The 11,867-nt window shown below is 38.3% G+C and overlaps 2 protein-coding genes across 4 annotated transcripts in view; one reads left to right on the top strand and one right to left on the bottom strand.

The window, feature by feature from the left end:
- Nucleotides 1-3,817: 3,817 nt before the first annotated feature.
- Nucleotides 3,818-7,193, top strand: LOC117832640 (protachykinin-1-like). 2 transcript variants are annotated; one of them, XM_034711858.1, is made up of 5 exons: nt 3,818-4,158; nt 6,133-6,229; nt 6,415-6,447; nt 6,561-6,617; nt 6,702-7,193. In XM_034711858.1, exons 1-5 carry the CDS (start codon nt 4,036-4,038, stop codon nt 6,734-6,736), a joined length of 345 nt encoding a protein of 114 aa, XP_034567749.1. In that variant the 5' UTR covers nt 3,818-4,035; the 3' UTR covers nt 6,737-7,193. The 2 variants fall into 2 exon arrangements, with proteins under 2 accessions (XP_034567749.1, XP_034567750.1); XM_034711859.1 differs by having other exon boundaries at nt 3,819-4,158; nt 6,564-6,617.
- A 790-nt stretch (nt 7,194-7,983) lies between these two features.
- Nucleotides 7,984-11,867, bottom strand: part of LOC117832641 (histone acetyltransferase KAT7-like) — a 28,002-nt gene continuing 24,118 nt past the window's right edge. For both annotated transcript variants that reach the window (XM_034711860.1, XM_034711861.1), the window contains exon 15: nt 7,984-11,840. In XM_034711860.1, the coding sequence (XP_034567751.1) occupies nt 11,742-11,840 (99 nt within the window). In that variant the 3' untranslated portion in view covers nt 7,984-11,741. The remainder of the gene's footprint in view (nt 11,841-11,867) is intronic.

Below are 11,867 nucleotides of genomic sequence, written 5' to 3'. Positions count from 1 at the left end.
GGCACTCTTAACACATAAACACAGAGACATTGATAAACACAACACCCAAGCTAATTGCATAGAGCAAAAAAAAAAGTAAGACTGTTAGAGAACAACTGATTGAAGTTAGTTTGACATATTGCAGAACAGATGGTCGTTAGATCACTACAAATGGACACTTAAAGCCTTTCATGATCAGTGTGACAAATACATACACACAGAGCCTTTTAGGTTGTGTACTGAGGTGTTTGTGAGGACGTGCTCAGTGCATTTGTGTGTTTGATGCACTGCTGTGAGTTATCCTCGATTCGCCCTGTATTCCTGCGTCCGTACAGAGTCCCAGTCTAATTTTCTCCATCTGTCTTCAGCCTTGACTCCCAGCACACCAGGAGGAATTGAGTCAGGTGTATTAGCTTAAAAATCATCCTCATAAAGGTTTGGAGTTTGTCTGATACGTGACTGAGAAGACACTTTGTTTGGAAGTAAGTTTGTGGCATCAGCAGAATTGATCTTTTTGCATAGCATCCTTTTTCTGTGCATGCTCATGGTGGGACGCTCAAATTATGTTGATGTTTCATTCTGATGTATTCCAGGACGTAGGCTGTTATTTCACATTTGTATTATTTATCAGCAGCTCTTAATATTCAATGAACAGTTATAAAAAATGTCCAGCCATATCTCAAGTTAAAGGTAAAGCGTGTAGAATTCAGCGGCATTTAGCAGAACAGACCTGGCAAAAATATAATAAAATATCAATAAGTATGTTTAAGTGTAGTAGTGTATAATCACCTGATGATAAAAATCTCTTTGAGTCTTTCATATCTCCAAAAGAGTAGGTCGCCTTCCACGGATGCTGCCATCTTGCACTGCCATGTTTCTATGGTCGCACATAACAGACAAACTAGTTACACATTTTTGTATTTAGTGAGTGGCCGCACCTGTTAAAAAAAGAAGAAGAGTGTTTTTTTTCAGAAAAAAATCTTGAAATCAAAAAATTGTGGGCGTGGCAGATGTTCAGGCAATGCATCAAACGCTAATGTCTCGTAAAAAGGAAATGGATCTTTGGGGGCTTTAAAATGCACGAAATCCCACAAAATCAGCCACACGCATGGGCCACATATCCCATTTATATATCTTGATGCTCTTGTTCCAAAAATAAAAAAATCTGCTCCATAGCACCCCCTAAAGGGTTAAGAGAAAGGGTAAAATAACCCTCCCTATAGGTTGTTTTTTTTTAGCTACGTGCAAGATTTTTCGGACATTCATATTCCGCATCAGGACTCACAAAAAAGCCTCTTGCGGTATACCTCCCTTGCCCACAAAATCTTGTGGGCAGCACAGCAACACCTGCTGCATATCAGGTGGTGGTTGTGCGAGGGCCCGTTCATAGCTGCTTGGGGTTTTAATTTAGCTTGCAATGTGACCCTATGTCCCTTTGGAAATTCCCTATTAATTATCAGTGACATACAGGATGTTAGCAAGGCAATCTATACCAGGTTCAACATCTTACCTTAATAACTGGCATGCTCAAGATTCGTAGCATTTCTTTTAGCAACCTGGCAGTTACTGTTAAACAAGATGCGAATGCAGGTGAACACACGTAGGAACCAAATTATGAAGTCCTACTGTGAGTCCTAATGCAGTCAGTGTTCGAGTCCAAGTCCAGTCATGAGACCTAGAAACCAGGACAATATATAGTGAAAACCCTGAGGGTTAAACATTTATAGGCCAGTGCTAGAAAACTGCATTTAACCACATTATCTGGTCACATTGTCATTTGCAAGGAGTTTACACATTTGACATTGTGTTGTATACAACTATAAAAACAACAATAAAGACAGGCTGGACGCTAACATTTGCTGGTGTCTATTGGTAGCATATTAGCTATCAAATATGTTGTTTTACCCTGAATGTCGTTGCCATAGCTATCCACCCTCCATCTCACCACTATCTTCTCTCTCTTTTCATCTCCTCTATCCCTCTTTCCAAACCCAACTTGATCAAGGCAGATGGCTGTCTAACATGATTCTGGTTCTGCTCAAGGTTTAAAGGAAGTTTTTCCTTGCTGCTGTAACTAGCTAAATACTGCAAAGTCCTCTACTCACGGTGCATTCAGACTGAGTCTTATCCTGTCTTGATGTTTGGTCTTTGTTAATAATTTAACATAGTGTAAGGTCTAAACCTGCTTTGTTTGTAAAAGCGTCATGGGATAATGTTTGTTGTGATTTGGCGCAATATAAATAAAGATTGATTGATTGATTGATTGATTGATTGATTGATTGATTGATTGATTGATTGATTGATTGATTGATTGATTGATTGATTGGTTGATTGATGTTATTTTGAGTTGCTGATCTACATTAATACAGACTGCAGTCTGGAATACATTATCCTTTTTGGGATTCTCACTCTCTCCCCATTGTCATCACGTCAAAGCAGAATGGACTCAGTATGAGTATGGTGAATTTTGAGTGCATTGTACATTCATCATAAAGGGTCACCTTGAGCTGCAGCTATGTGTCATGCTTTCTTTTCTTTTGGGACTGAAATTGGCATGCCGGATCTGTAGCCTGGTCCCGAACCTTGGCCTGCACTGACTCCATAAACGGAGTCAATGCCAATACCTTAGACCAATGGGGCGGTAAGGACCAACTGTGACAAATGCCGCAACCTGCCTGATAAAGAACTGACCAATAGGAAATTAAGCCTCTATTCTACAGTCATTCCACTTGGTGCCTATCAATTTTAGTATTGATTTTGAGATGCTCTAGCTAGCTTTGCTGTCATCGTTTGCGGTGGGACCAGACAATGTTTCAGACATACTTCTAAGATAAGTCCAAAGCAGGTCCCTCAGATCCTCCACAGCTGGCCACTTAGGGGTTGTATTTGATGTCTTCAAAAATGTTTGGAGTCTGCCCAAGGACCTGAACACACCACCTGTGACATTTTCATATTGAGAAATATCTTTCTTAAGATTCACGTTTGTTTTTAATCATTGGTTTAAGCTATTTTCTTTCCTTGTGTTATTTTTATTACAGACTTTAATTTAATATTTAGGTTTTATAGTTGTATTGATGTATTATTTAGCCAAACTGTTTTTGCTTTTCTACTTTGAGCTTACTTTGTGAAGCCCTTTTGGATCAATCTAGGATTCAGTTCCTCTTGTGGGACTTAATGCACAAACAGAAGATTGTTCAAGTGACGACAACCAAGAAAAGGTTCTGTTTGTCTCACCGTCCATTAGGCTGCACTATCACGAAAATACCCAAAATGCTAAATCTAACTTAGTTTTTTTCTCCATTGTTTTGACAGAGTCTTGAATTTTGGTCAGAGACTGTCTCTGCTGTGATTATTTAAAGCATAAATTCATCACGCTGCTGGGCAAACCACCTGCAGAGCCATACAAACAAAGCATGAATACATCACAGCTGAAAATCAGATTGCACCTGGAGAAGGTGACACAAGCCATTAAGATGATACAAGGCATGATTGGGATCTGGTTTAGCTTTGAAGGCAAGCCCCAAATCGAAAATATTGCTGTGCCGGTGATATTCATCTGGTTTGGGGCATTTTGCTCTTCAGCCTTTAAAATAAAGTATGTCCTGTCTCTGCCTGTGGCCATTTTCTGTCTTCATTTTAGTTCATTGACCCGATAACTCAAGCACACATACATTTAACTGTTTATTTAGCCTTTCAGTCAATCCTATGAGTGACATCAACGGCACAGGTGAGTAACAGAAAATATCACATCTATGTTTCACAGTTTGAGGAGTGGTCACCGGGCTTTCCATAAAGTGCACGCACATCACGTCTGAGTCAGACAAAGGGGAACAAACGACCTGCGGGATGAATCCACTTTAACGTGAGGCAGAAGTGGGGAGGGGCGAGTAGAGGGGCTTTATAAAAGCAAACTGAGACCTTCACCCAGGACAGACGAAGTACTGAGAAGTACACTGCTACTTGATTTCAAGTTTTGGGCTGCTGCATGCCTCCACATCGGAGACGTTTTACTTGATCGCTTGAATTCACAGTCATTTTGGCCGTCCTTTGGTGACGATGGAGGTTCTTAAGTTTGCAGTTGTCTTGTTGTTGGTCGTGTTCGTGCAGGTGTTTGGCGCTCTGGGGACCTCGCTCTCTAGTGAGGAAGAAGACGAGGTGTGGACAGTGGACAACTGGGAGGTAAAAAAAAAAAAAACACACACACCCACACACACGACAAAAACATGCAAACAAACAAGGGAAAAAACAGAGATGGGTTTATGAATTTTAATTGATGGGTGCAATAGAAGTACATGTCGCGACGTATGTGTTCGCTCTCTGGATGTTTTAAAAAGCAAATTTAAGACTCACCTTTGTATCTGGCTTTTAATTTGGAGTAATTTCCTTTTAGCCCTGAACTGCATCATTATAATTATGACCATTGTTTTAACATAATTTCTATGTATTTATTGTATTGTATTGTATTGTATTGTATTGTATTGTATTGTATTGTATTGTATTCTATCTCATTATTTTACATTTTCTTTTTACATTGTTTTTCTGGTATTTATCAGATCTTATTTTATTGATTTTATCAAACTTATTTTATTCTATTGATTTTATTATAATTATTTTATTTTATTATTTGTATTGTAATAATTTTAGTTCATTTTTCTGTTTCTATGATTTGATTTGATTTGATTTGATTTGATTTGATTTGATTTGATTGTTTCGATCGTCATGTTTTTATTTCCAAGTATTTAATATCCCGCTACTTTTCCACTTTTACCCATTACTGTTGTTTTCTGTCTCTGTTCTTTTGTGAAGCACTTTGGGCTGCATGCTTGAATGTATGAAAGGTGCTTTATAAATAAAAATGAGTTGAGTTATTTTAAGATAAATATTTGAAGACGAGATTTCATGTCTTGCAATGGAAAACTGTACGGTCTAATCAGTTCATGGCATGCCTTGGGAAGTCAAAAGCTGTTCTATAACGATATCATATTTCTGTTTCGATTCTCTCTCATACTATCCTTTAAAAATGCACAAACGTAGGGACTTTTTTTATCGAGGATAAATCAACCTCTACTTTACGTCCCCCATAGAAAAAGGCCAACCACCACATTTCAGCACCACGGACAGCGGCAAAGCGAGAATCAACAGTTTGTAGCATCAGGTCCTAGCTGTCACTGTAAGCATAGGGCAACGTAGTTAACCTGTATAAATGTATTTATAATACATGTCATACTGTTGAAAAGTAGAAAGAACAGTTAACATTGAGTTCTTTCTTAAATATTTCAGTAAGTTTGAGAAGTGTGTTGGGAACAGAAAACCTCAATTCAGGCAGCATTTCCTTCATCTATCATACTACTTATCAACTGCAAAAGAGTCACGTAAAAATAGTTATCGTGCTGTTCTGTTATTATTAATAGCAATCCAATTTTTCAATTTCGCAGTTTAATAAAATCGTAAGTCCTGATCAGTATTGTTGCCATAGACCATAGGAAATGAAATGAGCACCTGCCACCTGTTTAATGCTGGGTAAAACTGGCTGTAGCAAGTGGAGCTCAAAGGTCATCTGAAGCCTTGTTTGGTTGTAATTTGTGTCTATGATAATTTCTCAGCATGATAATTTTTGATACACAATTTGATTTGTTTGCAATTATTTGCATCTATTTGGGAGAATATGAACTGTAAATAATCAAGAGTTTATATCCATGAACAGTGCCTGCAGTCTGTCAGGTAAATCCTCCACTTATCAGTGAAAACCATGAAGTATTCAGACAACCAGCTGCTGCTTCTTACTGTGGTGACTCAGATTCCTTTTGCTGCTTCTCTTACGTGTTTGTTGAAAGCTGAAGGGAGAGTTTGTACATAAAAGGGGGACAGTTACTGGTTTTCAAAAGTCAAATGAGAGGTGGGGCTGGATGCTGGTTGGTAGTATCCTCTCTAAGTATCAAAGAAAATGATGTCCACATATAAAGAAGTGTGCTCCTCAATTTCATTACATCTAAATGAGCGTATAAAACTGTAGTGGGAGCTGTTCAGTTTCAGCACCATGGACAGCTCCATCCTTAATCAGTCAGAGTGTGGATGATTTACAGGTGAAATAACTACTTTGCTAATCCAAATCAGCAATAAGTTTTGTCTTTGTGTGTGTTTGTGTGTTTGTAGGGCTACCCACTACAAAGAGATCTAACTATGCATCTGGCAGACCTCATCAAGCGGTCCAAAGCCCAGCAGTTCCACGGCCTGATGGGTAGAAGCCCAGGTAAATAAACAAAAACATATTTGTGTATTTATGATTTTCATATTTTTTTAGTAGCCATGTTGAAATTGATGGTGAGGGTTATTCCCCCCTAATCAATTAATAATATTACAGCAGACACCCATACTTTCCCTCTTGTCCTTTTTATGGCCACCACATTGAACATTTTTATTTCTCCTTTATTTCAGGCAGAACTCAACCTGTCAGACTGGGCAGGAAAAGTGAGTATAATGACACCACAGGAGAGTTCTCAATGTTTTGGCTACAATCAGATGATAATTTCATTACTTTTCTCCCTTTTGAATATATTTTTTATTTGTTTGTCTCTGTTAAGCAGGAAATAAAGGGGACATGTTTGTTGGACTCATGGGCAAAAGGACTTTAGGTGAAGGTAATGATATTCCTTCAATCTTTTTTGGACTTAGTTTTAAACTTGTGTCATCTCCAGTGTCTTATGTCTTTTTTGTCTTTTCAGAAACACATGAGGAATGGCAATCTTACCCCAACTAAAAGAGAAAAAATGAAGCGTGAGACTTCTTTGAGAGTCTCAGATTCAACTGTAATATATTCTGTCCTTTGTCGTGGATTAACAGGACACAGAGTCACATAGAGGACAATGGTTGCACAAATTCAGCTGCTTTAAATCCCTGAAGTCATTGCCTTTCCATCACTGTAAAACTATAACCCTTCCTGTTATTGATGTCTGTTAAGTCTCATTAACAACTTTGTACATGTTAGCCATATGTCTTTCAGGAGAGTTTGCCTACTTCAGTTAAATCCATTAAGTCTACTTTCTGTGTTACTGCTGCAAATGATTGAAATGGAATATTTGGATGTATTAGCATGATAAATGATTAACTTCACGGCTTGTTAAGGTATATTTTTGCAAGTTTTTGGGGGAATCATGCTCTGATAACTCCATGGTAATATTGTAATGCTATGACATTGCAGCTTGTGTAATAAAACATATTTTGTTCACACATTTTGTTGCATCTGCTTTTGCTGTGTATATGCACATCTGAATATATATGACATGACTTCTCCTTACTGTATTAAAGGGCGCATATCAGGTGATTTAGGATTACACTACCAAAACACTTGCGGCTGAAAACACAGATTCAAATGAGAAAAGGAGCAGTACAGGGCAGATAACCTATCTTTGTTCTTTGATCGGTAAAACTCCCAAAACCACAAGTACATTTCCCATAATACAACTTAACAGCTTTTTCTTGTCACACTTTTCCAGCATTAAAGCCCATGACAAACTCAACGTCCAAAGTTTTTAACGCAGGCTTTCTGGTAAAAATGAGTCACCTTGGCTCGGACTTAAGCCTAATGGTTAAGTTGCGTGCCCATATGGCAGGCGGCCCATTTTCAATTCCAGCCCTTTCCCGCATGTCATTCCCACACTCTCTCCCAGTTTCCTACATTATCCAGTTTCCTCTTCTCTGTCAATAAAGGTGTAAAAGCCCAAAAATAACACAAAAAAAAGAAGAATAACGAGTCACCAAGTAAGTGACATCACTAGGGTTAAGGCTTGATCGATTTCTCTAGGACAGAATACATTATAGAGCTGTCTACACCAGCAATGTATCATATGTATCTTTATTATATTCTTCAAATGACGTCACAGCCGTGTCTCGTTAAAAAAAAAGAGGGGAGGCAGAACTACACGCCAATTGTCCAACCATTTCTGACCCACGACTCCAGACTGTCCCACCGTTGCCAGGAGAAACATCAACCACACAAACAAGATGTCAGAAAAGGCTGACCATGTTTCACCATTTGCATTTATTGAGTAGGAAGGAAGAGACAGAAGCAAGTACAAAAGCACAACTGAGCTACATATTGATGCCACGCTACTTTTGTGTGTTGCTGCTTTGAGTGCGTAGTTGAAATAGGAAGCAGGGCGAGGTGAGGTGAAGTGCTGCAGCACTACAAGGGCTCACTGGTGGTTTACAGAGGGTGGTAGTACGTGTCTGGTTCCTCTTATCACTGGATGATATTAGGATTAATAACAAGCAAGGAGCTCTGAAGCTGCACATCTATAGCTGCCACTGGCACTTGCTACTGCAAGACGACGGGATGAAGAATAAAGAACACAAATGAGACTGGACTTGAAGACTGACCCAAACAGAGGGGCAAAAATCATGCTTCAACATTTAATATGATGAATATGGGTTGTTTAAACACTCCAGAGGTGTTTTTGATGAAGTTTAATTTATTAATAATCCTGTTTGTTGTAATAGAAAGTGTTTATATAAGGTCCCTTTTCTTCTCCTACAAGGATAGAAAATATTTCTCAGTACAAAACGTCATCTTTTATTCCTCATTTCTAGAAAAATCCGCCTTTACGTCATCAAACCAAGTAGGTAATATCTTAACAGAACTTAAACAAAAGTGGCCCAGCCATGTTTGGAAACTTTTTTTCCTTTGAACGTAGCTTGAAAAATAAGTGCACCTTCCTGTAAATGCACTTAAGAATTGGCAGAGAAAAAGCAAAAGACTGTCTACACTCACAAGAGTCTTGAGTGTTTTCTGTCAGTCACACATTTCAGAGTCGTTTTTTTGTGAGCAGGTGCTAAAAGGGTAAGCAGAGTCCTTTGAAATGCACGGCCTGTTTGTATTGATTATGAGACTGCAAGTGGGTGTGGTGACTCGTGAACCCGCTATCGTATCACCCCAAGACATAAAAACAACCACAGGATTAGAAAACAATACACAAAATGTAGAACACATACAAATGAATTCATTGTAGAAAAAAAGCATCACTTTAGAAATAAAGAGCGCAAGACACAAAGAGAAACATCCGCAACATTACAGTATTTAAAGGCAACATTTCTTATACTGTCAAATGAAAACAAATATAACTCCAGGCAGTGTGGGAAACCTTTCCGCCTCATATGAAATTGTAATACAATAAAAGCTTTGTGAGGCTAATTCAGTTTGACATTGTTGTATGAACACCTCCGATTTCACAGCCAGCTGCTGTCCAAGCTTGTGCAGAGTGTTAGGAAGAGTTTGACAGTTAAGGGAAATTTTGCTTCTTATTAAAATAGAGCTAAGCATTAACACAGGAAGAATGGTCGCCCAGTACTGTGCAAAGGTAACCAAATGCACTTCCCACCTTAAGATAAGTAGAAAACAAGGACTAGCTGTATAATTTGTGGTTGACTGCTGGAGCTAGGCTTGCTGGTTTCAGGTCTTGGTGCTATGCTAAGGTAACCAAATTCTGGCAGCTAGATTTGAAGCTAGCATGGAGATGAGTGGTATCTTTATTTAGGTATTTCAAAAAATGTGGGTTTTTTTTGTAAATGATCTTAATAGCGTGTTTTAAGATGAATGTGTTGATTAAAATCAATAAATATGGAGATTGTCAATAAAATAAAATACAATAAAATCAGTTGACAAACAAAGAAGGCTGTAAGATACAAAACACTCCCACCAAAGCGTGTGCATCATTTTCCATAATTGCCGCCATAGTAGGTGAGTAAGCAGTGACAATGTTCAACAGTGACATATTCTAATTGGTTCACGTCACTTTAGATTACAAGACCCAAACCTCTGAAATGTAAATGACTTTTGTCTTAGTTGGTGAGTGTCTGGTTTTCATTCTCCCTCCTGTACCTTCCAAAACACATTAAAATCCACAAAAAAATTCATATTTATATTAACAAGGGACTCAGCCTAGAGAATAGACATTCTTCTATCAAACTTTGTCATATACGTTCTACGCAGTTAGCATATTTCTTTAAATATAAACAGCATATTTTAAAAAAAGAACCTATTTAAAAACACCCACTGGCTGAACACGGCAACAAACATTCACGTGTTAATACAGAGAACACAAAGAGAAACAAACAAAGCTTCAAATGGGCCTTTCTAGCTTTTAAACAGTGGTAAACCTCAGAGGTAGAAAAAGTTGAAAACATTGAGAACTTTTACAAAACCACTAAAAAAAAAGACACCAACGTGTTTACAAGCTCAAACGTTCTTTGTAGCTTCGACGCCCCATAAACCTTCACTGTTCAGAGCGTAACTGTGGGTCATAAACAGCACAGCTCCCACAAAGTTAAGCAAAGGGGGAGTGAGGAGGTAACAAAACACATCCAGGTGGATCATACCCTGGTGATGTAAAACAGTCCAAGCATGGCCAATGGCAGCTATAGCTTCATGAATAACAGCCTGACAGGAAACATTTGTATGTTTGTGCGTGTTGTCTGAAGATTTTTCCTCTGGGTTCAAACAGTCACCGTCAGATTGAGCAATGATTGGACGCTCTAGATTTGTGTACCCTTTCCTTCTTCCTAACACAAGAGGTGAATCTGTTTTATGTAGTTCTTTGGATGAATGATATAAGGCGATGGTTCTCTGCAGGTGGTGCCAATTCTTCAAATTTTCAAATTTGATGTGTGTCCTGTGTCCATCGAACACCACACGCAAGTGCTGTTATTCTGCATTGAGTTGGCTGTCTCGAGAACTGAATGGAATGCAGCTCATGTTGAACACTAGAAAACTAGCCGGTACTTTGAGGAGGAGTTGAATTACTTTTACATCTCACAAGCCAAATGACATCACTGGCTGCTGGCCTCCACCTTGAGGAACTTTTGAATTGAATCTCGACGCCTGGTGTGGACAGAGTGGTACCTCTTATCTTTGCCAGTTTTGTCCTGTAGTTTTGTAGGTAAATTTCTCTGACAAAAAGATCTTGTCACTGGAGCTTCAACTGGAAATATAAAAATGCATAAATGTACACAAAGACATAATATAAACAATGTTGAATTTATTTTATAAAGAAGAGCATTTTGAAATGAAAATAGCTGTCAATAAATATTTTAAAGAGATTATTATTGTAATTAAAATATTTAGAAAATACAATTTTAATTATATTTTAGAGGTTAGAAAATATTGTTTCTTGTATGTGTATCATACAATTAGTTAATTATATTTTCCCCAAAATTATGAATTTCATATTCAACAGTTATGGACTCTACACTAAATGGCTTCAGCTGGCTTGAGAGGGGTTCAAATTTAAATTTAATTAGCATTAAAAAGCAGTTCATGTTTTATATTTTTAAGATAAAATTATTATTTCCTTTACATTAGATTTCTTGACAACAACTCTGACTATTGCTGGATCTCACAGGTTGACTTTAGAGAGCCAGAGTTAAACAGAGAAGACATTTGGCCTATTTCTCTTCTTATTTGTGCTGTGATTGAAGGAAGTTTGATGCTTTGGAGAACATCCCGTCATCAGTTTATTGTTCGGATTGTTGGATTTGCGTTCATTTACAAAACCCATCATCTGAGCGACTGCTGAACCCAGAGTAATATCTGTCTGTGACTAACGGCTGACGCTGCTGAAAGCATTTGTACAGGAGTAGATGTGAAGATTTAGTCTAAGTAACTGTGAGCATACCAGTGTTCAGAGGAGGATCTGTGTGTGTGGGGGTGGGTGTGTGTGGGGGGGGTGGGTGTGTGTTCTCAGTTTTGGGATTGTGAAAAGAAGTTTCTTTTATGACCCTTTGGGCGGTGTCCATTTTAAGGCTGTGGGATCAATGGTCTTTCCATTACCACGTTTGGTCTCCTTGGCCTTCCAGTCGTCAATAAGGTCCTACAGAGATAAAAAGCACATTTAATG

The sequence above is a fragment of the Notolabrus celidotus genome, chromosome 20 (genome assembly GCF_009762535.1).
Source record: "Notolabrus celidotus isolate fNotCel1 chromosome 20, fNotCel1.pri, whole genome shotgun sequence".
Lineage (NCBI taxonomy): Eukaryota > Metazoa > Chordata > Actinopteri > Labriformes > Labridae > Notolabrus > Notolabrus celidotus.
Note: the sequence above shows the minus strand (reverse complement) of the source record. Positions and strands in the feature narration are given on the sequence as shown.